Raw genomic sequence first — 24,481 nt, 5'->3', positions numbered from 1 at the left:
ATAGAACACTTCAATAAGAACACTGGACCGAATCTCTGATTCTCTCTCTATATATACTGTGTATCAAAAGCCAGGAGCCGATTACTATCGGCTCCGACAGTCATCGGCTCCTGCAAAAGCCTTGTATTCGTTTTGATATAAGTTTTCTTTTCATTATTTAAACTTGGCCTGAAGAAATATTTCTGTCCTAGTTTCCAGAAAATAAAGTCCATTCGAGTACGCATCATATGCACATTCGTTTCAGATTTTAAAACATACTCTCAGACTTAAATTTTGATAAGTATTTCCTCTCCAACCACTCTCCGACAAATTCCTGCGTTTTTCCATAAAAATCACGTAATCTTGAGGTCCACAGCCATCGTGTATACCGCGCGAGAAATGACACGTACTTCTCAAAATCAAAGAGGAGATATTCTTGATTTGCCTCACCACCACTACGCTTGCCCCAGGACAGGACCGCTTCAAACAATTCCCCACCCCCGGGCCCGAGGGGCTGGACTTGTCCCGGGGGTTGCCCAAGGGGGATGGTAACAGCTCAAATTGAACCATGCACGAAAGTGAAAGAGAAATAGCGAAAAATTCAACTTCCAATTAAATATTTTTTTGTGGTTTCAGAATAATAATTCTCGAAACTGAGAGTGTTTTGATCAAAGCTGTGTAAATCGAACTGAAAGAGTGCATGGAATCATGCGTTTCCCGTTTTTATCTCACCTGTTGTATGGAATATGTGTGAAAATCTTCATTATGAATCGGTATAAGAGCTATACAACGAGCAAGAATGCTATTGACCAATAGTATGCAGAGCGGAGACAGCTGTAGTGTCAACTATTACTAGCTATTATTATTATAAAACTTGAAAGTGCAACCTGTGTCACAATGTTTTCTTGCAAATTGTGTTGTAATTCAATGTAGGCGCGTACATGCGAGAGATAGCCTGCGTAGCAAGCGTTTCCGTGCGGTTTAGGAGCAAAGAACGAGGAACGAGAGTCAAAGACCGCGCGAAAAATGGCGTTAGTAAAAGAGCGGGGAGGGCGTGGGGAAGAAAGGAAGGAAACGCTTTCAGACAAACCCCGGGATTTTGAAAACCGCCCACTCCGCCCTCTTTCATTTTTTGGCTCTTGTTTCATTTCTCGCGCGGCCAAAACCGAGAATCCCGTTCCTCGGTCTTTCTTTGCTCCTAAACCAAACGGAAAGGCTTACTACGCAGGCTACGCGAGAGAGGGAGAGAACAAATAGATAGGGAAAAGGAGAAAGAAAAAAGTGGTTTTATAGAATCACCACGTGACCAGATTTTCCCTTTACCTGTCATTTACTGTTCATTCTATGTAAACGAATTTACCAGCTTCACATTAATATTTCATCCATAAGAATTAGTTTGCACAGTTTTTTCTATTTTGAAAAATCGTCAACTTGAAATTGACGTTTGCCTTTTGCTGTAAACGTCATTTTAGCTATCATAAGATATCGAACAATTATTTCAGAAGGCACGGCCTCCCTTCTTCAAGGTCTTACATACAAGGATAGATAAGGTTAAGCTAAGACGTTACAATTTGAAATAAATGATAGCTTGCGATGTGGTACTATAATAACACGTGAAAAAAAAGGTAAAAGTGAACGTTAAAAGTGATATGAAACAAATACTGTTGAAGCACTCTATCCTTTATTTCAAATTGTAACGTCTTAACTTAACCTTATCATTGTATGAAAAACCCTGAAGAAGGAAGGCCCCCTCTTCCGACGTATTAATAACAAAAAATATATATATTCCCGACTGTAAAATCAGCCTTGCCGATGGTCGCGATGCTTCCAACATACGCCACATCGCCTTTATTCAGCGCGGGCTTTCTACTCTACTACTCTCTCCTCCGCAGGGGCCTCTTTGTATCGTTAGGAGTCTTGGGAGAGGGGAAAAGAAAGCGCGCAGGGGACTTCCCATTGTCCCCCGCGCACTAGCTATTTTTCGATTATTGCTATTTTTATTGGGTGAGAAAGTGCCCAGCGGTTTTCTTGATAACAAGGGTTTGTGGGGGTTGCTCAGTCTCGTGGGCTCACAAAGCCCCCCTTTGGTCGATGTTATTTTGTATTTGCGCTTTATTGGGATACCCAGCATGAGCCTCTGCAGAGGAGAGAGACTGTACTACTACACACACCTTGTTATCATGATCGCAGAGCGTGATAACACTCCATATAACTTGAATAGTGTACTTTTGGCAGTGATCATTACTTTAACAGCACAATACGGTGGAAGCTCTCCAGACGGACACTCTCGTAAGCGGACAGCTCTACTTACGGCCACCTTCACATTACAAGAGCCAGTTTTTCTCAACTCCCATACAAACACTGTATTTTTACAATCCCTTAAGTGGCAAGCTCCAGCCACGGACACCTTTTTTGCGTCGCTAGGGTGTCTACTTACGACAGTTCCACCCTCGCGTGGGGTGATTTTCACGCGCGCTCGCGAATCCGATGTTGAATCAACACATCAGCCTGAAATCATCAACCAATCGTAACTAAGGTTCATGACGCTAGGTGAAACGTGATTCATTCATCCCCGGTTGACCACAGACTGAATTATCGCTCAAGTAAAATATAATATTTCAAACTCAGCTTAATTTCATTAGAAACGGGTTGACTGTTTTGTGAGAATCGGGGCTAATTGTAAACGTTTTTGCATCTTGATTTTCCAGTTTTTTTTTTTCTGCGGATGACATGAAGCTACACGTATAGTTAAGATTTTAAGGACTCCAACGTGGGATCGTACTCGGTCATGACAAAAAATGCACAGGTTTTTTCCGCGTCACCTGTCTCTTATTTCTTTTCTATTTGAGTCGCAAGTCGTTAAGGTTGTTGGGAATTAGAGACCCTCTCCTCTTTCTTTCTAAGGCCAATGAGCAGAATGGATGAGCTTATTAATGTTACCCCTGAAGCTGAGAAAAGGCCATTGTGTTTATCGACCTTATAGAAAAAACGCTTGCTTTTCTTGACTAGCTGGGGAGATGCCGATAAACTGCATGTATATTGACTTCAGAAAACTTTTGTTCTACATTAACCTGAGAAAACATCCGATATCTCACGACGCCACCACTATCTTCCCGGGTAATGACCTCTTAAGAACAAGCGCTGAAAGTCCATACTAATGACGTGTCACTACCCAGATCTTGCATCTGAGTGGATGAGACAAATTATCAACCAATTGGAAGCGCTGCCCAGATGTGGACAGTGACACGTCATCAGTGTGGAATTACTGCCCTCGTTTCTAAGACGTTATTTCGTAGAGCAACTAGTGGTGGCGTCGCGATATGTCGGCTGTTTTTTTCTAGCTCGTTCTACATTGTTATTGATGTTATTTTTGTTTTGTATTTTTTTTTTAAGTTTGGTGTCTTAAATGTTACCGCTGTTATGATGCAGTCACGCAATGTCATCCCAGCGGTAACAGGTCCACAGTTCTCGAGTGCACTCCGACAATGAATCGATGCTACATGAGAAAAATTACGGAAAAAGAATCTGAAGACCAATTGGACGTAGGCTGCACGAATGAAGCTGGGTGCATGATACACGATAAACAATGTGCCAGCTCTGGAGACTGCACCTCTAGTTGTTGCGAGTCTGACCTTTGCAACAGCGGCCTATCGAGCAAGACATGCGCAATTTCAAGTTCTCTTCTAATAACTGGATACTTCGTAATCAGTTTTTTGTTGTGAGTTCCTTCCGTTCATCAAGACATCTTCCAGGAAAATAACAAGGACGAAAAATTCCCTGACAAGAATTAAAGACAACAAGTTAAAGTAATCATCGTAAATGTACGTCTTTCAAGTGTTAGAGGGCTCGGGGGATACTTGAACCGAGTTCACTGGGGATGCAGTTACTGCTAAGGGTCTGAGCTCTGACCCTGTTGAGGTTAAAAGAAAACGGAACAAGACCTGATCTGTTTAGAACGACGCGTTCTTTTCTAGAACCCTGTTTAGGACAAAAAACGAAATACCTGCTCCTTTCCGTCAGTGGAATCTTAAAAAAAGAGACTCGGAAAGAACTCGCATAAAAATATATAGACCCTTTTCAGGACAAAGAGGCCACATAGTAAGCCGTATGCAATCCAGCCATATTCCCCTCGCCCAATTATCCGTGAAAAGGAAATGCCTCCACTTCCTCTCGGGGCCTGGGCACTAAACTGTTTGGGAGATCTACGCAAACTAGGGCTGAAAATACTCAGATGGCTAAATAGTAAAAGAAAACCGCGTTTATAACTGTGACAACACTTCTTTTACAATAATGACAAAAATACTGAAAAAATACAATATATGACATGAAATTATTTTTATGACTTATTTATATATTGCTGCCTAAGTGTAAATATACCATAATCTGATACAGGCCTATTTGGAACAGCTTAATTTACCATCTACCGAATCAGGAGCCGATTACTGGATTACTAATCGGCTCCTGACCGAATCCTTTTCTATCGAATGAGCTAATGTAAAAAAGCACAGGACAATAATGTCCCTAACTATCTTTTATTTAATATTAAGTCTTAAGTCTTTACTTAAGTATTTTCTTGAATATACAAGTATAAATACATACCTGAATCAACATGTTTAATATTATTAGTTAAAAAGTAAAAGTATATTAAAAATACAGTCTATTAATAAAACTAGCTTTAGAACGATGGGTTATTTTACATTAAACGTTATTTGGCAGTGCTAAATTAATACGTGCTTTCTTTTTCAGTTATGTTTTTCCTTTTTTAAGATTGTAAATACACTTTAAAACAAACAATGAAATAACCATTAAAATAAGAATTGGATTCGGGACTTGTGAATGAGGGGCCTAAATCTAACGCATGCGCAAGTATGCAAACAAGCAAGCTGTAGTCATGTTGTTTCATGCGACCCTTTGGAATGTTCATGATGTATGTATTAAATTCTAAGATGAGCTGAATAAACTAGGTTTTTATAATTGTCGTAGTACAGTAGGATGAGATACATTTTAGGGGGCTTTGTATGAAATAGGGTGGCCTGCACTTATTTTCAAATTCTTGGGCCAAGATTATGTTGCTGGTAAGCCGAAAGAGTTTGGCGCACTAAATCTTAGCTATGCCTCAATCCTGAATATTTACTTCGGTCTCAGAGGGTTCAAGTCTTCGCTCCTACTTATTCACTTCCGCTAAGCCGGCGAATACCGGTTCAGACTGCGTCAAACAGAGACACAAACCTATCCGATATGTGACGCTCCAAAAATCATCGTTCCTTTGTGAATAGAAGCCCTATCGCGTATGGTTTTCATGCCGGCGCAAGTTATAGACAAAGTGTAAACATAACCTGAAGAGCCGAGGTTTCTAAGTTATAGTGATTACAGACCAATCAGCCAATCGACACACATCTTTGCTGTTTTCGGTTCTAAGGTCAAGAATGAGCATAGTATTAACATGTCATAAAGTTGAATCCTTGGCTTTGGAAACCAGAATACAGTTCAAGGAATCCGGAATCCCCTAATGATTGGAATCCTGAATCCAAGTTCCACTGACAAAGATTCCTGAATTTATTAGTACCTGGAATCCGGAATCCATCGCGGGGAAGCGTACATGGAGTGAAACGTTGACCCGGCATTTTCTTGAAGTTAAGAAAGTAGCTTTACATTTGTTTCATTTTAAAACACACCAGAGTGATTATTAAGGGTGTTTTTGAAGTCAGCTAATGAGGAACTATTTGAGCGAAAGATATATACTTCCAACAGCGTCCTTTTGTTTTTCTTTAAGGCAGCTGTGCAAAAAAACAAAGTGTTTTCATTTTTTTTCCAAATCACTCTAATTCAAGATTTGGCTGACGTACCTGCTATGGCTCTTATTCTTACATCACTTGTCTTCATTTGGCTCTTTCCAAAAGGTATTTACAACGAGTCTCATGATTTCTTTGTTACCTAGTTGTTCTACGGCTACAATAAGATCCAATAAGGCGTTTCATGAAGTTATCTATATCCACTGAAGACTGCAATGAGAACATTTGTAGCTAACAAATTCAAATTTAAAGTTTTGATGATTGTTTACGACTTTTTTTCGAAGTGATTGTAAAAAATGCTCTAGAACAGCAGTTTTTTAGCCTCATAGTCACTCATTCGTTTTAGAGCGATTGAAAACCTATACGCCCATTTTGTAATCCTGCAACTGATCAAAAGAGAATCAATTTTTTAAATCAAGTTTCAGTTATTCATGATCAAGCAATTTTGAATTTATCTGCCAGTAGCTGCCAGTATATCGACTGATTGGCCAAAGCGGTGTTTAGCACGTTAAAAGAGGAAATAGTACTCAGTAGCTCTTAATTCATTCTGATACGAGCTTATAATTCATGATAAAAAGCCAAGAAGCTCATGGTTTAGTATAGTATCGCATGTGTTTCAACCGCTGGACTGTTACTACCTGAATTAAGTCAATTTTATAGCTGAGGATGAAAAAGATCTTTAGCGTTCTGAAACCTGTCTTCAAGTTTCGTGGTTGCTATTTCGCTTAAGTGCGTTGAAGTAAATTAAAAACAACTTACTTCCTTCACTAAACTAAGGGGGACTCTCGAATATCATTGGGCCTAGCTGATCTCTGTTTTGATTTTTGCCCTTAGAGGCTCTAATGATTTCAAAAGTAATGAAATCTGAAATCTGAAACGACCAGCTAAAAAGAACTGGTTTGTAACCTGAGACGCGACTTGCACAAAACAGAACCAGGTCTTGAACTTAAAATATGATCAAATATGGCTTCGGTCTCGAAGAGCTACTGTGCCGGAACATTCAAGAAACGGGCCCCTACAGTTGTGTATTACAGGTGATGGTGTCAGCAGGGTGGCCGGTGTGTCGCGGTTAAAAATGTGGTGATTATCGAATCATTATATGTGGATGTAGCTACAACCAGTTGCAAAAATGATGAGACACTCCCACGGAAAACGACCTTTCTTGCTTCAAATCGCTCCTGGTCACAAGTCGGTAAAATATAATACTGAACTCCCTCCTCCCTCCCATTCCAAGTTGTTCCTCCAAGTTTTGAGTATGGTCTTGTATTGCTAACAACTTTGATAAGGGGTGGAAGGGGGAACACAAGCACAAGATCATGGACAGGCCATTTATGCCAAAATACGGTGCAGTGTCGCAAGTACTTTTGTAACTGGTTGTAGGAGGGTGCGGGGTGTGTGAGCGGGTAAGACACGTGACTATGGTTTGACCTATATAGAGTTCGTTTCTTAAGGAAAAATCGGATTCGCATTCTTAAATCCAGAACAGATTTTTCGTTCATTTATTATAATCCAAAAGCGAATTCTGGACCTCACGAATCCCCACTCGGAGTGGATTCATTCATTAGATCAAAATTTCGGATTCGCGCCCAGTGAAACGCATGGATGGTCAATCATAAAAATCCGGATTTAGAATAACATTCCTAATGAATTCATTCAGAATGGCGTGGATTCTTTGGATTCAAAGTGATCCATTTTGGTCGAGAAAGACAACATCTTTTCGGATACAGCAAAACCTTGCGACTAAGAACCTGGATTTTAAGAACCCGTTAGGCTAAAATTTGCCAGTTAAGCCCCCTCTATAATAAAAACCTGTTTAAACTAAAATTTAAAACAGGTTCCTATTTTCTAAAATCTATGAAAAAATTCTGTACACTTTGGCAAATAAGGTAAGTCAACATTCAGAATCGTCTTTGGAAACATTGGTGCCTTATCACTCCAACTGCAATGCAACGGTACGCAGGTTTTATAATGAGGAATAAGCTGAACCACTACTCTTATCTCTTATCTGTATACACAATACTCTTATCTCTGTTGTATTTTTTCTTTCTTTAGAAAATAATAACCTATTTACGAACCTAAACAGGCTAAACTTCTGCTAACTACCATTTATATAAGAACCTGTTTACACTAGCTTGGAAAAATCCAGGTTCTTAGTCTCGGGGTTTTACTGTACAAGAATTGGCATTTGAATTACCCCCCCCCCCCCCCTTAATTTTTTTTTCCCTAAAAATCTTATCTTTCATCTGGGTACCAGGGCGAGACGGGGAGGAGGATTGTGTTTTGGAGTCGGCCAGGCTGAAGCCTTGCGGCCTTATGTCCTGAGCCGGGATGAATAGGTTAGTGCGTGAGCAAATGAAAAGCCTCTGGCACCAAGTGGTACTAGCATCAGTTTCAAAGTTTTACAACAGATGCTAAAGGTACATCCATTACCTGAGAAAACAGCCGGCATTTTGCGACGCCATTATAATTTCCCCGCGAAATGACGTCTCCTTTCCCAGATATGGGTAGTACTTCTGATTGGTGCGTGTCGCGGCGCGGGAAATTTGCTTCAACCAATCAGAAGCACTTAACCAGTTCCGGGTAGTGACACGTCATCAGTATAGAATTTCTGCGCTCGTCCTCAGACGTCATTTCGCGGAAAAACCAGTGGTGACGTCGCAAAATGTCCGCTATGTTCTCCGACTTCTACATCACTGCGAAATTCATGATCTCAGTCTTTGGTGTTGTGATTCGCAGAGCTAACAGGATTAAAATGTTATACATGTGACGGAGTCGCGGACTGCAACAAAGAAAAAAACGAGGAAGTATGTAGTCAAGAATCGACTGCCATGGACAGATGCCTGTTGATGATTGACAAAAAAACCGACAGGGTAAATGTTAATCTCAATTTCTCTTCATTAATTCGTCGCTCTAAGTATTTCAAGTCCCACGAACAGCTACTGCTTAAAACCACTTGGATAAACCTTTCAAAGCATCATTTTCGATATTAATTCATTATTTATTTATAGTCATCACACGTAAGAAGGTAATTTTAATGCAATGTAAGAAAGTGAAATGTAGAATGTATGATAGGTCTGGTCCCGCGAAATATTTCTATTCCAAATTCGCGAAATTAAAGTCGCGCGAAAATAAGTGATAAGTAATAAGGTACGCACTATTGTGCGTGCAGTTAATCTATTGTCTCCTTATGTTTAGTTAGATAGCTATTTTGCACTAGTTGTTATAATCTGTTTTACGCGTCAATTAAAATTACTCTTATCTGATTTGTCCCCTTAGAAATTTGGATGACCTTTGGAAATCGTTATTTTCCTGTCTGAATATGATGCCTCATTTTTATACTTTAGGGCCTGTTTTATACCGGCAGTTTTGGCTGCGCTGATCTTTTGTCTGTATAACAGCGTGTTTGAACTTATAGTTCAGTTAATATGTTAATGATTATTTCTTTCAGGTGGCAAGGAGTTGTTCCAACGACAGGTTGTGTGGAACTGCTACCCAAACTTGTGCACAAACCAATGAAGCAAGAACTGGGGATTGTGAAGTCAAATGCTGTAAAAGTGACCTATGCAATGCTACCTCCAATACATCCCCTCTTTCTTTGTTTTCTCTGATGACCTTTGCAGCTACTGTTTTGTTAACAGTTGTTTGTTAAATGTCATCAGACGTCTAGTCGGCAACACTTCTACGCAGTAAAATCCAGGACCGTAATTAGGACGCTATTAGTGTCCATCATGACCATGTACACAAACTGCACGCTCACGTTATCTCGGAATAAAATTTTATAGCTGCGAAAACAGTGATAATTAAAACCAGTCTCACATTAACACTCTCTTTGGCGCTTCTACCCTTGTTGCAAAGATCTCCATGGCAACATTCATACGAGCATGTACCAGCCAAAACGGTATGCTTATTACAGTGCCGATCGGAATTATAACAGTCAGTTTGAGCAGCGCAGTCTTTTATAAATATTTTCTTGATGTTACTGGAGGCGTTCGAGCTTTCTTGGCCGCTAAACGTAGCACAGTGTTCTGTACCGTAAGGACATATCCTTTTAACTCTCTTGATGTTACACTGCTTCCATGATTCTGTGCTTCGACAGGTGAAGCAGGTTGCTCCTGCAAAAGAAATTCACAAAAAATTGGCGCCTGCAGTATTTGTAGAATAAAAGCTTGTGGCCGAGCAGTGAATTAGAGAAGTAACTTTAATTAAACATAAAGTTAGGAGTCCCAAACTCACGGACACAAACCAGTAAGCTACTTACCAGAGTGGTCGAGAATTTGAACTCCAGGATCAGAACGTGAATTAATCCAATTGGTGGTCAGGACCGGACTCTTAAACTCGGGACTGCGGATTACAATTTCAAAGCTCTAACCCCCTCGGTTAACTCCATGTTTTGTTTAATCCATGTTCTATCAATCCAGTCCATTTTACCACTACAGTCCATATCAAGTTTTATCACATGTCCGCTCGGTTTCGCTGCTTTCTGAAGTTAAAGGCAAGTTACTGACATAATACTGGCCAGTCAAGTAACAAAATTCTCCTTTTAATTATAACCAATTAAATAAAAACCTAGCGGCTTTAATGGAAATTGTATACTCAGTCTCTAGACATCATACTTATTTGATCGTTTTCATTGCTGGAGAATTGTAAGTCATATATATTCGTTGTTGCCATTAATATCGTCCCGAGATGGACAATGTGCACACCTTAGGAGCGCACTATTAGCAATGCGGTAAATATTCCAAGTTCTAGATTGTACACTGTTAGTTGGTGAAATGATTGTCCTACAACTCCAGGGCGCGTATAGTCACTTCACCACGTGACTGTGCAGGTTCTCAACTGATTATGCAGAGGCAGGGGTATTGACTTTTGTTGGCACTGAATTTTAAACCAAATGTCTCTTTCAAGACAATGGCACACAGAGGTTTACTGACCTGCGCAGTAGCCCCATCCTGTTCCGTTTCTTGTTTCATCAAATCCAGCCTGGGTGGCGCACCAGTGCATCTTGGGGGATTTCCCCTCTGATGTCGCGCAGTTTGTGTACTCGATACCGCGATATTGAAAGGGAAAGACACAGCAAATTCCGTCGGTAGTTCTTACAAAGCACTTTGATTTCACATTGATTCTGACTGACAAACAAAAGAGGTGTCAAAAATTAAAAAAAGGATCTTGAAAAAAATTTGAAACGTGCAATCTGTTCAATCAAATAGCTCACACTTGTATTTGCAAAATAAATGGCTGCTTCAGTTTGAATATTGAAACCTTTCAAGACCTCCATTCAGACCTTTTTCAGCCAATAGAGAAGGGAAGTGTGACGTCACAAAAATTAAAATTTTGTGAAATTATGGGATTGGTTAGCGTATTCAGAAAGAACAAGATAAAAAAAGCCCTTTTGCTAAAAATTAGCCTGTTAGTGCAAACTGGCGAGGAGATATAAGCACCATTTTGTTTTGATGACCTTATACAAATCCATCAAGAGGATTGGATTGTAACGTTAACGATCCACGTCTATTTCTTCTCTTCTCTTTCGATCTCTTAATTCGCTCCTCTATTTTTAAAACCTAAAATAAAAAGTAGTTTTCCCACAGTCGCTTGTAAGAATTCCAATAGTCGTGTGGTTTATGAACTCGATGCGTGAGTTTTACTCGAGTTCACGTTAGTTTCATGGGATTAACAAAAGGAAGTTTAGCGTTCGTTTTATTTCGACACCCAAAGTTAAAAACCTCGTTGGGGGGGAGGGGGGGTACTTATACAAGTCATACAGGTATGTGCCTCCCTATAGCAGGGTTTTTGCTCCATAAAACAAAACTGAATGCACGACTGGCACTACGGCAAAGGGCGTTTTGGTCTGAAAACGGGTATAGACTTTGCTAGGCTGATTTTACAGTGGGGAATATAGGTTTTTCTTTTACCAATATTTCGGAAGGCACGGCCTTCCTTCAGGGTCTTACATACTATAATATTGGGTAAAGAAAAATATATATTCCCTAATGTAAAATCAGCCTTGCTTCGTTTGTTTCTATATATCCTATTATAGCTGATAAGATCCTTTATTAGGGTCCGGTCCTTCTTTTATGGAAGTTGATCCTTGCTTTCAAAATTGAATAGACTTTGCTCAATTTGGTCTGGCATCGGGTATGGTTTTCAAGGGAACTACTGGAGCATATAGAACGTATTGATCCCTTCAATTCCAAATGAGTAAGAAAGAAAAGAGAAATAGGCGACCGGAAGTGGATTTTACGAAATCTTTCTTGCTACTGTTCTAATCTAAGTAACGATGACATAATTCCTTAGAGACCAGGTCTGAAAATGGTTATGGATTTTAGAGGCCAGGGGCTCGTTTCTCGAAAGTCCCGACAATTAACGGGCCCGGTAAGCTGTCTCCGTTTACATTAAAGATCGAGGTTTCAATAGTTTGGCATCTAACATGATAAAACTGTCAGTTAATGAAACAAAATAGAGTAGTTTGCCTGCCAGGACCCGCGCTCTTATTCTTTATGCCTTTCTTTATGGGAGTTTCGATTTGAATATTTGATTTCGGGCCCGAAAAGTTACCGGGACTTTCGAGAAACGGGCCCCTGGTCTGGAAACGGGTGAGAAAAAATGACGTCTTTTGGTCTGAAATAGGGTCAAGACTTGGAGAACCGCGCAACACGCACACTCCCACCAAGAATTCACAGGAGTACCCCCCGGGGAGTTAGCTGAGCCTTACATTTGCAGTATCCCCAGCCTTCAGTGTGATTTTTATCGTACTTGTAGTCTGTAGCGCACCAAAAGCGATTGTTAACATCTCCATGACTTGTGCAGCTTTTGTATTTCGTGTTCTTGTAATAAAATGGAAACTGACAGCAATTGCCATCAAGAGTTCTTTGGGCACACGCTACGTTTTTCTCGCATAAATAACCTGCAAAAATCAATCAATAAGAAATGAAAATTCATCATTATAGTTAATAGGTTAACTAAACTCTTTCTTTTGATTATTGTAACTGCTTATCTATAATTGTAGCTCTACTTTCTCATTGACCTACCGTTTGGCATCATTTCGTTAGGACAGCACAAAAAAATCCTCGAGAAATTAAGACAACGAGTTTTCCAGTGTTTGAGCTATTGATGATATATAATGACCCGTATTGGACATATAAAAGATCTTTTAAGAGCCCAGTTACCCTTAACAATATATCAAGCCTGATATGAATTGTAATGAATGACGGGCATTCGCACTAACGATAGCCAGTATATACTACGATGAAAATGTTAAGAATTTTCCTAGTGTGAACTGCCACAACGTCTGACCGTGCCCTTAGGTGACCTTGGGTGGGACGGCAAAGCGTACAACTGCAAAGGCAACCTGACTTCTATTCTACTCTCTCGGCCCTAGGACTCGTCTCTCTAGCTAGGGGACGAGTAAATGAGGGGACCGTAGGAACGATGTTGTAGATTCTTTGGCTGACTAGCCTGATTCTCAGACGTCCGAGGTCGTTCTCCCGAGGGAGAGAGAAGCAAATGGCCCGCATGGGCCGCAGCAACCTCGAACGTCTGAGAATGAGGCTATGGCTTAGCTTCGTTAAAATACATCTGGCCAAAGTTTTGCCTAGTCACCAGGTCTCATTATTCCGCGCGGCCTACGCGTTTCGTGTCACGTGGTCCGTGCTGAATGCGTTGACCGAGACTGGGCCTGGGAAGACGCCGTTTAATGACTAGGCAAGCAAAAGACAATTATACAATCTCGATCACCACTACCGCCTCACAATTACCGTATAACGAACAACGAGTAAAATCCTTTGCGTACTAAATCAGGGCGAAAGTTCAGACAAGGGTTCAGAATATTATGTCTCAAAGTTGTGGCGGTTCCATAAAACTGTCAAGCTAAAAATACCGATTGCTTCAGTCATTGTTACGTACTGACTAAAGCCGACTCATACCACACCGGCCATTTGAGAATTACGAAGTCTTACGGAAATCCACGACAGCTTCCCGAAAAGGCCCAAAGAACGTTTACTTTGGAATATAGATTATTGGGTAGCATCATAAACTTGGATGGAAAACTCGTGAAACATTTTATTTCTCAACATCACATAACACAAGGCAGTGTCTCCGTTAGATAACAATAATATTTGGGTGCAAATGCACAAAAAAAGAGCTCGTCTCATAGCTAGAGTCGGTAGTTCTGTCGGCAAAACGGCAGGTGGTCCATGGGGAAGCCTACACAAACACACGGTAGGACTGCGAATTTGTATTGGAACCCTAAAATTATGCAAATTTTTTCTTTATCGGATCATTCGAGTCATGCTAGATTTGCGGAAAATAATAAATGACTTGGGCATTCGATTCTCAAATGCTTTGAATATATTTATTTTAACTTGGACCTGAGGAGTTCCAAAATATCACCCTCATTTTCAATCGCCGATGCAGCAGTTTGACAATATGCACTAACAGAGTTTCACTTCAACGGCAAGTTTCAAAAGCAGAAAAGCTTCAATGCTCCCAGTTACAATAACGATTCACTTGTTTCAGTTTGACAGATCAAGGCTCAGTGCGTGCTAGTTTCAATAGCTAAAGCTGATTATTTTTCTCATGTTTATTTGGCGGCAATGAAAGTGACTGTGTATCACGACAAAAGCGTCATAAAAATTCAGTTGACCACCTACGAAGGATCAAAGCGTTAAGTTTCTTAATTGAACGCAATGAACGGTTCAAAAGAACTTACGAGTGCCAAAATATAAAGACATATTCGTTAAAACATAGCCGGAAATTAGTACCTACGCGACCAGCCGTTTTCTAAAGGGAAACTATTGTCTTTGAAAAGACCCGGATAATTCCAATGATAACTAGGCTTCATACTGATATCTTGCCAAAAGCGCCGGACTTTTGTCGATCAACTAGCAGACGGGCAAAGAGAGACGAGTAAGATTAGGATTTTTAAATCGGTCTCTTAATTTTCTTACTTACCTTCTATGAAAAAAGCCACAGCAGCAAACAAACAAGCAACGTTCATCTTTGATGGCACAAGCGTGATGCACACCTGGTAATATTGTTATGACCTAAATATGCACTACATCAAAAATGCCACATTATTATACTTTGTCATGATTAATATTTCATGCCACAGACAGATAGAGAGAGAGTCTAATATAAGTGATTCGACATCCGTCCAGAATTACAAACCGAAGCGTAACACAAGCGAATTTTTGCCGTCCCAGAGGAAAATAAATCGATCGAAACTACACGAAACATGGTGTGATGCATGGACTCTTCGGATTGAAGTGTCATGTGACCCTTGTTTCGTTTTCGTATTGTGTCGTTTAGTCCTTAAATTTATTCATTGACCCTTAAAAAACGGAAATATTAGTGGAGCTAAGGCCAGGGGTGATAACCGTATTTACACCGAAGGCATTAGAGATACTGACTTATGTGATGAAAACCGTAAACAACGTGATAAATCATGTGCACATATACTTTGCTTCCTCGGTCTTTTTGAGGCCGTGAGCCTTTGACGCTCTTTTTGTCGAGAAATGAAGGAGTAATGAGTGGAAGCCCTCCTAACGGACACTCTCGTAAGCTGACATGACAGCTCTACCTACGGCCACCTTCACGAAACCTCGTTTTCTCAACTCCCATCATGGGAGGCTAGAAGAGGTTGGATGTATATTCTCTTTCATATCTCATTGAGGAATGCCTTCAAGTATTCTGTTTCGTGCCTTTTAGTTATCGTTGTACTCTATCCAGGTGAAGTATAAAACGCATTGCCGTTTCTGGAACTGGATGCCGATATTTCCAGGCCCATAAAGCTGTTTTGTTTTCATTCAAGATTTGGAGTTCAAAGGTTTGAAAATTATACAATTTAAAGCTATCAGCTAAAGAAACGAAATAGACTGGTTAAAGGATTAGAGCCCGCCTTACTTTTCTTTAGAATGTTTATTTTGAAATATGACTTCGGGCCGGTTAAACTACCGGGACTTTCGAGAAACGTGCAAGAGTTCCTTTTCGATATTCCCATACAATTCTTCTAAATTCAACCATATCTTTACACAATTTGTGTGGCTGTGGCTGCGGTTACTTGTGGTCCATGGGGCATTCTCATGCATGTAAAGCCCGTTCTTACAGTCATAGGTGCGCGCGCACATGTCATGAAAAGAACCAAACTTAATGAAGTTGTACTGTATCGTTTAAGAGTTGCATTCCTCCATTGAGGTGGATTGCGCACAGATATAACATATTTGAAAAGATACGGCTGTAAATTAGCATTCGCATTCGCCAGCGTGCGCGCGAGCACTACGATTATTTATTATTATTAGGATCTTTACGTAAGGAAGGAATGTCCCAGGAGGAAGTAGATCACCTTTTTAACGCAATAGTTTTACCAAATTTTTCTTACGCTCTGCCGGTTTATGGTGCCTCAGATTCCGACCTTTCTGTAATACAGAATTTTTTAGACCGGTGTATGAAAAGAAAGTTTATGTCCAAGAATGTAAATATCAGGGACTTGCTAGAGAAGGCGGACAAGACACTCTACAAAAAAAGATCGAATGAGCCCGAATGTCCGTTCTTCCAGTTTTTACCTAGGGAAAAGAACAAGAGGTACAATCTTAGAAATACGTCAGTCTCTGTCCCTAGAGTCTACACTGACAGGTTTAAGAACGTTTTTAGTAACAGAATAATTTTTAGATATGATATGTAAATAGTTTTTTGAGTTTATATTGTAACTTAGGATATGTAATTTTATCTTAGGAAATAAAGATTATTATTATTATTATTATTATTATTATTATTATTATTATTATTATTATTATTTTTCGAGTACGAGGAGGGATAGAACCTGGCCTTGCGTGCAACGAACATTTTAGAAAGTACAACTCGCGAGCAGCAAGCACTTCCATTTTGTTTCTTTACCTGATATTTATGAGCACGGTAAATGTGAAAGCCTTGGTGACTTTTCTCAGTGAGCATTTCAACTCAAAGATGAACGCCAACAGTTCATCAGTTTTGCTATCAATTTTCTGCCGCCGTATAAGACACTCTAAAACGAATCAGCAATTGTGACTGCAGCTATTTCACCTCGCGATTCTCGTATTATGATGATCCTGAAGGGATGGTTGTCTTTGAAGAGATTCCTCAGGTTCCTAGCCCTGTAGCAAGAAAAAGATGTAGAGAAGATGTGGAAGAGATCAGGTAATGGGCCAGGACTTATGGCGATAGCACACGACAGCTGAGCGTGAGAGCGAAATCAACCAAAGACAACCCAAGCACTCTGCCTAACAGCGCTTATGGCCGACGGAAGCTTCCAAACAATGCACCGAGTTTGGAGGACCTCAATGAAAGATTCGATAGGAAAGCGTAACAGCTGAGGTGAATAGAGAAACTGTTGAGAGAGAGGGGAGTATTACACTTGTTACGAACAAAGACGATGTGATACTCATCGCTGAGTTCAAAGGGATCAGTGGACCCTTTATTTTAGGAAAGCTTGCCCAAAACCTTAAGAGAACATCGCCTAGAGTAAAAACACACCTGTAGGCCCCACTTTCTAAAGACAAGAATTGCACGTACATGTACAAAATATCCGAAGAACCTTTAGTTCACATTTTTATCCCAATTCTTCCCATTTCGTTTGAATACTAAAGAATCCGTGGTAAGATCCAACTATCCCCCAAACTACTAAACAAAAATTTTCCAATTGAAATCCCGAGACCGTGAAAACCCATAACTATCCTCCATGAGGATAGGATAAGGATAAGAAATTTATCACAAGAAACCCAACAGGAAACAAAATAAGGAAAAAAAAAATGCATGAATGATTGATTTTTTATTAATATTGTAGTGATATATATTGACAAGGCTATGCGAGGTAGCCACTGTTCCATGTAATAACTGCTTAATACAGTAAAAAAGCACCATTCTAATTTCTTACTCCCTTACAATAATGTACCGTTAATGATCGATTAAGCGCCGCTACTCGAATAAGCACCGCGCCTTTACCCATAATTATTTTATAGGCGCGGCTCTCGAATAAGCGCCGCGGCGCTAATTTGGGTATTTATAAATTAACGCCTCACCTTTGTTACGGCACTTGATATAAAGAGAGATCGCTGGAGAATTAAGACCTCGAGTCCTCGACCAACTCGTGAGTTCTAAAGTTTTAATTTAGGGAAACTCTTGAAAAGCTATTGAAACCAGTTCATCTAACAGTTTGAGGTGTACGTATTTTACATTAAATTGTGCATACCCAGAACGTGCCTCACTAATTCTTTCTATATTCCCCTCGGTGTTTTACCCGTAGTTAAAATAGGCGTCGCTCTCGAATAAGCATCGCTCTCGTATAAGCACCGCACCTATAACAGGGAAAATCAAATGAGCGTCGCGTCGCTTAATCGATCATTTACGGTAATGAAAACAACCTTAAAAAGACCAAGTCACATTGTATCATTTTCAGAAACCCAGGGCAGCTACAGGCAGAGACATTTTTTGGTCAATCAAATGAAGGCACTTAAATTGTTCTTCAGGCTAAGATTCTTGCCTGTAAAAATTTATTCCATCCAAATTAGTTCCCTATGGGTCTTTGATACAACACCATTGAATAACATCAGTAAAAATATGCAGATTATACAGTCAAGTAAAACTTATGCAGGGGGTCTGGTAGGACCTAAATTCGTTATTAGCACAGTCATGATTACTCAGCAACAAGCCTAGCTTTATTCCATGAATTTCTGATGATTTGTTCAACATTACGTGCCTCGGGATGACGCAGGACATGAGGATGAAAGGCACCAGGATTGGGCGGCTCCCCTTCTTTCTGAGCACCACTGCTATCATGGTCATCAACGTACATCTCCAGCTCAGTGGCAGTACAGCAGCACAAACATTTGCGAGTTGTCTTCAACTCCAAATCCTTGAAGAATCGATAGTCCATGTACTCTGTTCGAACTAAAGAACAATATTATAATAAATGAGGATAGGCTAGTTAACTTCTTCTTTTCTTAAGACAATCTCATTACACAGGATGGGTAACATGCTTAGACCCATAAATATAACTAATAACTAGTGGTGTGCCAATCATCAATTATAATCAAGCATTGATCAAAATCTTTCAGCAATGCGATAATCAGTTATGGAAAATGTTTAATAATAATATTGATAATCACAGGAAAAAATCAATTTGTGTGTTGTCTATTTGAAAGTCTCATCATTTAGAACAGAAGATTTAATCACCCAAAAACACAGAAAAAATTCTGAGTTGTAGGGGAGAATTGAACTCGTGTTCTAGATCGGACAGTCTAACCACTAAGGGACTGTAACAGGATTGAATCCACTGATGTCCCTTTTCTGATATTGCCAGCACTCTCAAAGATCTCAAAAATTGTGTCATAAAAAATGTTCAAAACCTAATATTACCGGAAACACAAACATGTGGGTCCTGACTATAGTTTCACGGCAAAGCAGCTAAGCAGCACAGCAGTTAAACAATGGAAAACTGATGATCGATCATTTTGTTCAATTACTTGCAAAATTCTGAACAGCTAATTCCATTGTTCATAATAATGGAGGGAGAAAAGGTCTACTATCTTTGCCCCGTGGAAAGAGATCACTCCTGAGGAAGGGACAAGAGGTCTGTTTCAGTGACATACTGACAATTTTCTCACCTTCCGTCCACAATCCACAAGGAGGTTCCCGTTTGTAGAAAACACCCTGTCCTGTCACACGCCAGTATGTTTTTGCCAAGCAACATGGGCAGAAGTACGCCACGCAACATTCTCCACAGTCCTCTTTGTAGGCAATTCCAGGAGCTGGAGTCACTCCCGACCACTTTGCAGCACTAAGTTCAGCTTCTCTCTTTTTCTTCTTCAATAATCCAATGAGCTCTGTCAAGTAGATTCTGTCACCAAGGCATGTGATTCCAAGTTCATGAAGATGACCCTGTAAAAAAATAATATTAATTAAAAGCAAATAAAACAGTCTGATCTTCAGTGGTTTTCATCTAATGACGATAATATTTACCTGTATCTAGATTCTTCATAATTTTCATCTTAATTTAGGAAAAGTGTCTTGTCTCTTAATTCATTCCCATCAGCACCAGCCATTATATAACACTTCAAAAGGAATTATATATAACAGGAAAGTGAAAGAATACAGTTCATAATTAAAACCACAACAGGCTGCAGGTTGTCTGACAAAATACAACATGTTGTGGGCTTTTGTGCTTGTCAGACAATATCTCCAAGCCCTTGCTTCAAATTACACGGTTTTAATGCTTCTTGGTCAGTTCAACCCCCTTTTGGGCAGAGACCTCCCTAACCTAAAAGGCCATCATAGGGAGTGCCCCTGGGATGAAAGTGTACTGTGGCATAATATCAGATACCCTGTCCAATAATTAATGCAAATGCACATGTACCTCTGTGAGAAGCATAAGACATTTTCCATTGATCTTGTTCAAAGAAAACATTTCCGCCATGTAACCCAGTCCAGCACGCTCGAGGAAGTTCTGATTAACCTCGTGCACAGACCATCCTATGAAGATTACAAATAATGAAATGTACCAGTACTAAAACAGAAGATTATCTTAACTTGATCCAAATCACACAATTTATACATGTATATGAAGACAGACTCTTTTGCAGAAAAAGCATTAACTTGACAAAATCAAACTAAATTAAAGCATTAAAAAGAGTGAAATAAAATGAAGGCAAATTGATCACACGTAGAACAAAAGAAGTACTAAAAGGCATAATGAACTCCATATAGTATTCAGGTGTATTTGGCTCGACATCTTACTTATTCTGAGGCTGCTTAAGACGTGCAATGAATTTTACACCAAAATGAGGCTCTGCTTCGAAGAACACAACGAACCTCTTGTCTTGTATATTTGTATAGATGTGCACTTTACAGTTTTAGAGTTCTATTGGCCCCATGTGGGCAGACCAGTGTGGGTAGGTGCTCTGCAGACTCTGCTCCAGTGTGGCTTATCTCCCAGTGAGTGGGTACTAGAGGTAGTAGAGTCATGGCCGGCCATTTTTTGCCTGTTTTTGTTTTAAGTTTTGGTCATAGTTACAGCAGCTGTTCAAAAATTGCTTTTCAACTTGCACAGATATACGGCAATCTAGGTTGGAATGTTAAGGTTGGGGTGTCTGCTGCATAGAGGAATATGAGGGAGGATTACGTCAAAACTAACTGATAATATATTACTGATTTTTGCTTCTGTCAATCATGAAGCAAACAAGATGGATCAGAATCTACCAATTAACCTACAGAGGTGACCTTTTAAGCAGCTGAAGAAGACCCTGAGCCCTGAGGTCAGCTAGGCAGATTGACAGAAGCAAAAAACATCAATGGTTAATATTTTTACTTTAGAGTTTGCGTGTCATTGAAAAGCTAAGTGCAGTAATATGGCATATCATTTCATATTTGTTTTGTTTATACAGTCCAACTTCCACCATCTGCCATGAACGACCGCCAATCCAAAACACCAAAACTTTCCCAGTCAAAGCCTTACATGTACCGTTGGAACCTCTAGTAAACGACCACCTCCTGTAAGCAACCGCGACCACTTTTTGAGCCTGATGGCTAACAATTCTTCATTTTTTTTTAACTCTTGTAAGCGACGACTTGACACATTCTCTGATCTTTATTTTTGCTGTGTGCACTATGTTACTTAGAATATACGAAGAATTTTAGGGACAACATGGAACTACACATATCCTACCTTGGACATTGCATGCAATAAAATAATTATCTTCCATAAAGAAGATGTGCCTGGACCTCTTCTCGGAAGACTCACCCCCTGTGGTTCGATTCTTGCAAAACAACCACCTCCCGTAAGTGACCACTTAGTCTTTGCATTTTGGGTGGACGCTTACAGGAGGTTTGACCGTATATTGATAAGTTTATGCCACCAAAACTTCTATTTTAAATGATGGGCATGAGCCTCATTGACACCCAGCCAGAAGTGAACAAGCTTCTTACACTTATGATAATGGTGTGGTAAAAGGTTAAAATGCTTATGATCATCACAATAAATATTGACTGTCATGTGAACAAAGTCAGATCTTAATACTTGTCTCAGCAGAACTAAACACGATGACAAATGGCTCAACAATTTTTTTTTTATCAACAAAGGCTGTAGATAGATGAAACTATAAAAGAAATGAATGTTTTTATAAATTAAATATTCATATCTCATATAAATATTTAAAATTTGCAAATATGAATACTTAAACGTTATTCAATGAAAACAACCAACTTGACGTTTTTATTCATGGCCATATGATAGACATTTACTAACCAGTCCTGATTTAGATGAGCTTTTCTAAATTAAAAACTACTGAAGCTCATCAGATCATCAAAGTTGTTAAAGCTTAGAAAGAATTCGCAGCATGTTGGGCATAACAAATTTTAATACCGTTTGCTTTGCCTTGTGTTTGTCAAATAGGTTCAGGTTTTTATACCCTTAAGCGAGAAAACAAACGATCGAATAAAATTTAGCTCGAGAATACATGTTGCTAATATCGTTTTCTAGCAAGAAAGTGCAAGAAATACTAGAATAATCTAATATTTCCATATTTATCATGATCATGACAACGCCCAAGTTCATGATAAAATGCAGGCGACTTACTGTGTATGAGCGACTAAAAGGCACGATGAACTGCCAAAGGCTATTTCTAGTGAAAATTCGTGTACTTGCGCGCTTGGTCTGGTGATCCTGTGTATAATCAAGAATTACTGACTCGAAAAAACACAGATCATTACGGCGCCATTTCAATCATACCGAAGTAAGATATACGCGTATTCCAAGACGCGAAAAAATTTACATAAGACTATTGTATTAAAAGGTTAATACTTCTGCTTACCTGCTACCGTATTGGGATCCAAGTTAAGAACATACTCTTCCGTTGGTGAAAGTTTTGCAGGCTGGCTTACTATCACCGTTCCTTCTTTCGACGCCATTGGTGGTTCTCCGCCGTTTTTCCCGGGCAGCGATTCGTACTGCTGTTTGTTAGCCATGTTAGGCTAATGATTAATTCAATAGGTGCGGCCTATTCTTAATAAGTAACTTGTCACGCTAGCTTGAGTTCTGGACAATTCGGGAACCTTTTCATGGTTCACTTGACCGTAAATAAATGTAGTTTGCTTGGCTTCAGTAAAGTTCGCAGTTGTGTTTTGCACATCGATCTAGGACTCCATTTAAAAGTGAAAAACTGCCAAATACAGAGCTAGTGTAAGTTTATATTGTGTTTGATTGTGATACAGCGACGATGACAAAATGTCACACTTCGGCAAAAAAGCACAATGGAAGAAACGCAGGCGCACAATCTTGTTGAAAACCTCCCAGGGACCGTGGAAGTTTAAAAATACTGTATTACAAGAAATACGTATCTCGCAGAAAGAAAAACAGCGAAGAGCAATAATTTTTTTTCTTCCCTAGCAACCTCCCCACCAACATTTGAAGAAAAGAGGAAGGGGCAAAGTAGCTGAACAAAGTGGAGGCATAACCTCCCGCGCACACGTTCTAGCCTAGCTTGGGGACGACCAGTTAACTTTTGAGGCGGGGGTTGGGGGATCTGTGATTTCAGGAAAAAATTATCCCGCCGGACTGATTTCGAGGGTAAAAAATTCATGACGTATAATACTGGAAAAATTCTTACACCGTTGTATATCAGCAGATAAGAGAAAAAATTCTATCAACAGAGGTTTGAGAAAAACAATTCGTACCCAAACCAAATCATACATACTCCCCACCCGTCTCAAAAGTCAAATGGTCGGCTTCGAAAAGACGTGTGCGTGAAAAAGGACTCTTTTCGCGCTTTACTCCCTCTTTTTGCGCCTGCCACACATAGCCAACTTTGCAGGCGCATAAAAGGGAGCGGGACCCAAGAGGGAGAAAAGAGCGAAATCGAGAAGGGAAGAACATTCTGTAACTTACCTATATTCCTATTCGTCGCACTCAGCAGGAGCCGCTATAAGGGAAAGTACGTTTTTATTGGGGGGCGGGGGTGGGCCGGGGTATTTTAGATTTTTTTTGCGAAAAAAGTCGTGGCCCTCCCACTTCCTAGAATGGATTAATGCAATGAATCTTCAGAAATACCCAAACAAAAACATCTGACCCTGCCCCCCCACTACCTATCCAAGACAAAAATAACCGGAAGTGAAAATAACAAACTGGAAGTGTTACTCATATAACTGGGTTCATCTGCGCACGAAGTAGTTGATTGTGTGGCGTGTGATTGTATAGTGAAAACTTGAAAATGGGCAAGGATGTACGAGGAATAGAAAGAGGGAAATATGCTTGTGGTGAACGCGAGTATTTAATGAGGTCAGATGGAGCCACTTGTGGCTATTGTGGCTGTTTGCCGACTCGCCATTCTAAAAAGAATGCCCGCTATTCCTCTGACTCTGTTGGTGGCACATCGGCTGCGGGAACAAGTGAAAGCACAAGTCCAGAGAAGTGGAAAGATGAAGACCGAGGGTAGCTTAAGTGAAGAATCCTCACCGTAAACTGATTTTATACCAGAGCCCCGCGCGGAAACATCAAAATATGGGCGAAAGCGGACACGGTGCGAGAGAGACAATTATGTTAGTTGGGAGAAGATAGTTTTTTGATGTATAAATTTTTCGACACCTGAAAATAATTTAGATTAATCTTGGCTGGAGAGGCGACATGGAGTAAGACAATAATAAAAATTAATTAAGTAGCTGTGCTTTGACCTTTTGCTTGGGCACTGGCACTG

General features: G+C 39.9%; 3 protein-coding genes across 3 annotated transcripts; 1 reads left to right on the top strand and 2 right to left on the bottom strand.

Moving 5' to 3' along the window:
* The first annotated feature begins 5,812 nt into the window (after positions 1–5,812).
* LOC140934671 (uncharacterized) lies at positions 5,813–9,420 on the top strand. Its single transcript, XM_073384255.1, has 4 exons — positions 5,813–5,879; positions 8,508–8,742; positions 9,116–9,134; positions 9,220–9,420. Exons 1-4 carry the CDS (start codon positions 5,831–5,833, stop codon positions 9,418–9,420), a joined length of 504 nt encoding a protein of 167 aa, XP_073240356.1. The 5' UTR covers positions 5,813–5,830.
* Positions 8,794–14,996, bottom strand: LOC140933569 (uncharacterized). The gene is made up of 4 exons (XM_073383175.1): positions 14,718–14,996; positions 12,481–12,672; positions 10,703–10,897; positions 8,794–9,883 (listed from the first exon to the last, which is right to left on the bottom strand). Exons 1-4 carry the CDS (start codon positions 14,761–14,763, stop codon positions 9,525–9,527), a joined length of 792 nt encoding a protein of 263 aa, XP_073239276.1. The 5' UTR covers positions 14,764–14,996; the 3' UTR covers positions 8,794–9,524.
* Positions 14,997–17,573: 2,577 nt separating this feature from the next.
* On the bottom strand, positions 17,574–22,787 carry LOC140933568 (uncharacterized). The gene is made up of 4 exons (XM_073383174.1): positions 22,604–22,787; positions 20,152–20,267; positions 19,403–19,676; positions 17,574–18,686 (listed from the first exon to the last, which is right to left on the bottom strand). Exons 1-4 carry the CDS (start codon positions 22,755–22,757, stop codon positions 18,433–18,435), a joined length of 798 nt encoding a protein of 265 aa, XP_073239275.1. The 5' UTR covers positions 22,758–22,787; the 3' UTR covers positions 17,574–18,432.
* Between the last annotated feature and the right edge of the window lie 1,694 nt (positions 22,788–24,481).

This window comes from Porites lutea, chromosome 4, assembly GCF_958299795.1.
Source record: "Porites lutea chromosome 4, jaPorLute2.1, whole genome shotgun sequence".
NCBI lineage: Eukaryota > Metazoa > Cnidaria > Anthozoa > Scleractinia > Poritidae > Porites > Porites lutea.
The sequence above is the reverse complement of the archived record's forward strand: the minus strand, read 5'-3'. Positions and strand labels throughout refer to the sequence as shown.

Coding starts and splice junctions, on each gene's coding strand:
- LOC140934671 (XM_073384255.1), top strand. CDS start 5,831: ATGGCTCTTATTCTTACATCACTTGTCTTCATTTGGCTCTTTCCAAAA. Junction 5,880..8,507: donor CATTTGGCTCTTTCCAAAAG/GTATTTACAACG, acceptor TGTGATTCGCAG/AGCTAACAGGATTAAAATGT.
- LOC140933569 (XM_073383175.1), bottom strand. CDS start 14,763: ATGAACGTTGCTTGTTTGTTTGCTGCTGTGGCTTTTTTCATAGAAG. Junction 12,673..14,717: donor TGTGGCTTTTTTCATAGAAG/GTAAGTAAGAAA, acceptor TGATTTTTGCAG/GTTATTTATGCGAGAAAAAC. Junction 10,898..12,480: donor AGGCTGGGGATACTGCAAAT/GTAAGGCTCAGC, acceptor TTTGTTTGTCAG/TCAGAATCAATGTGAAATCA.
- LOC140933568 (XM_073383174.1), bottom strand. CDS start 22,757: ATGGCTAACAAACAGCAGTACGAATCGCTGCCCGGGAAAAACGGCGGA. Junction 20,268..22,603: donor GGATCCCAATACGGTAGCAG/GTAAGCAGAAGT, acceptor TAATCTTCATAG/GATGGTCTGTGCACGAGGTT. Junction 19,677..20,151: donor GTCTTATGCTTCTCACAGAG/GTACATGTGCAT, acceptor ATTTTTTTACAG/GGTCATCTTCATGAACTTGG.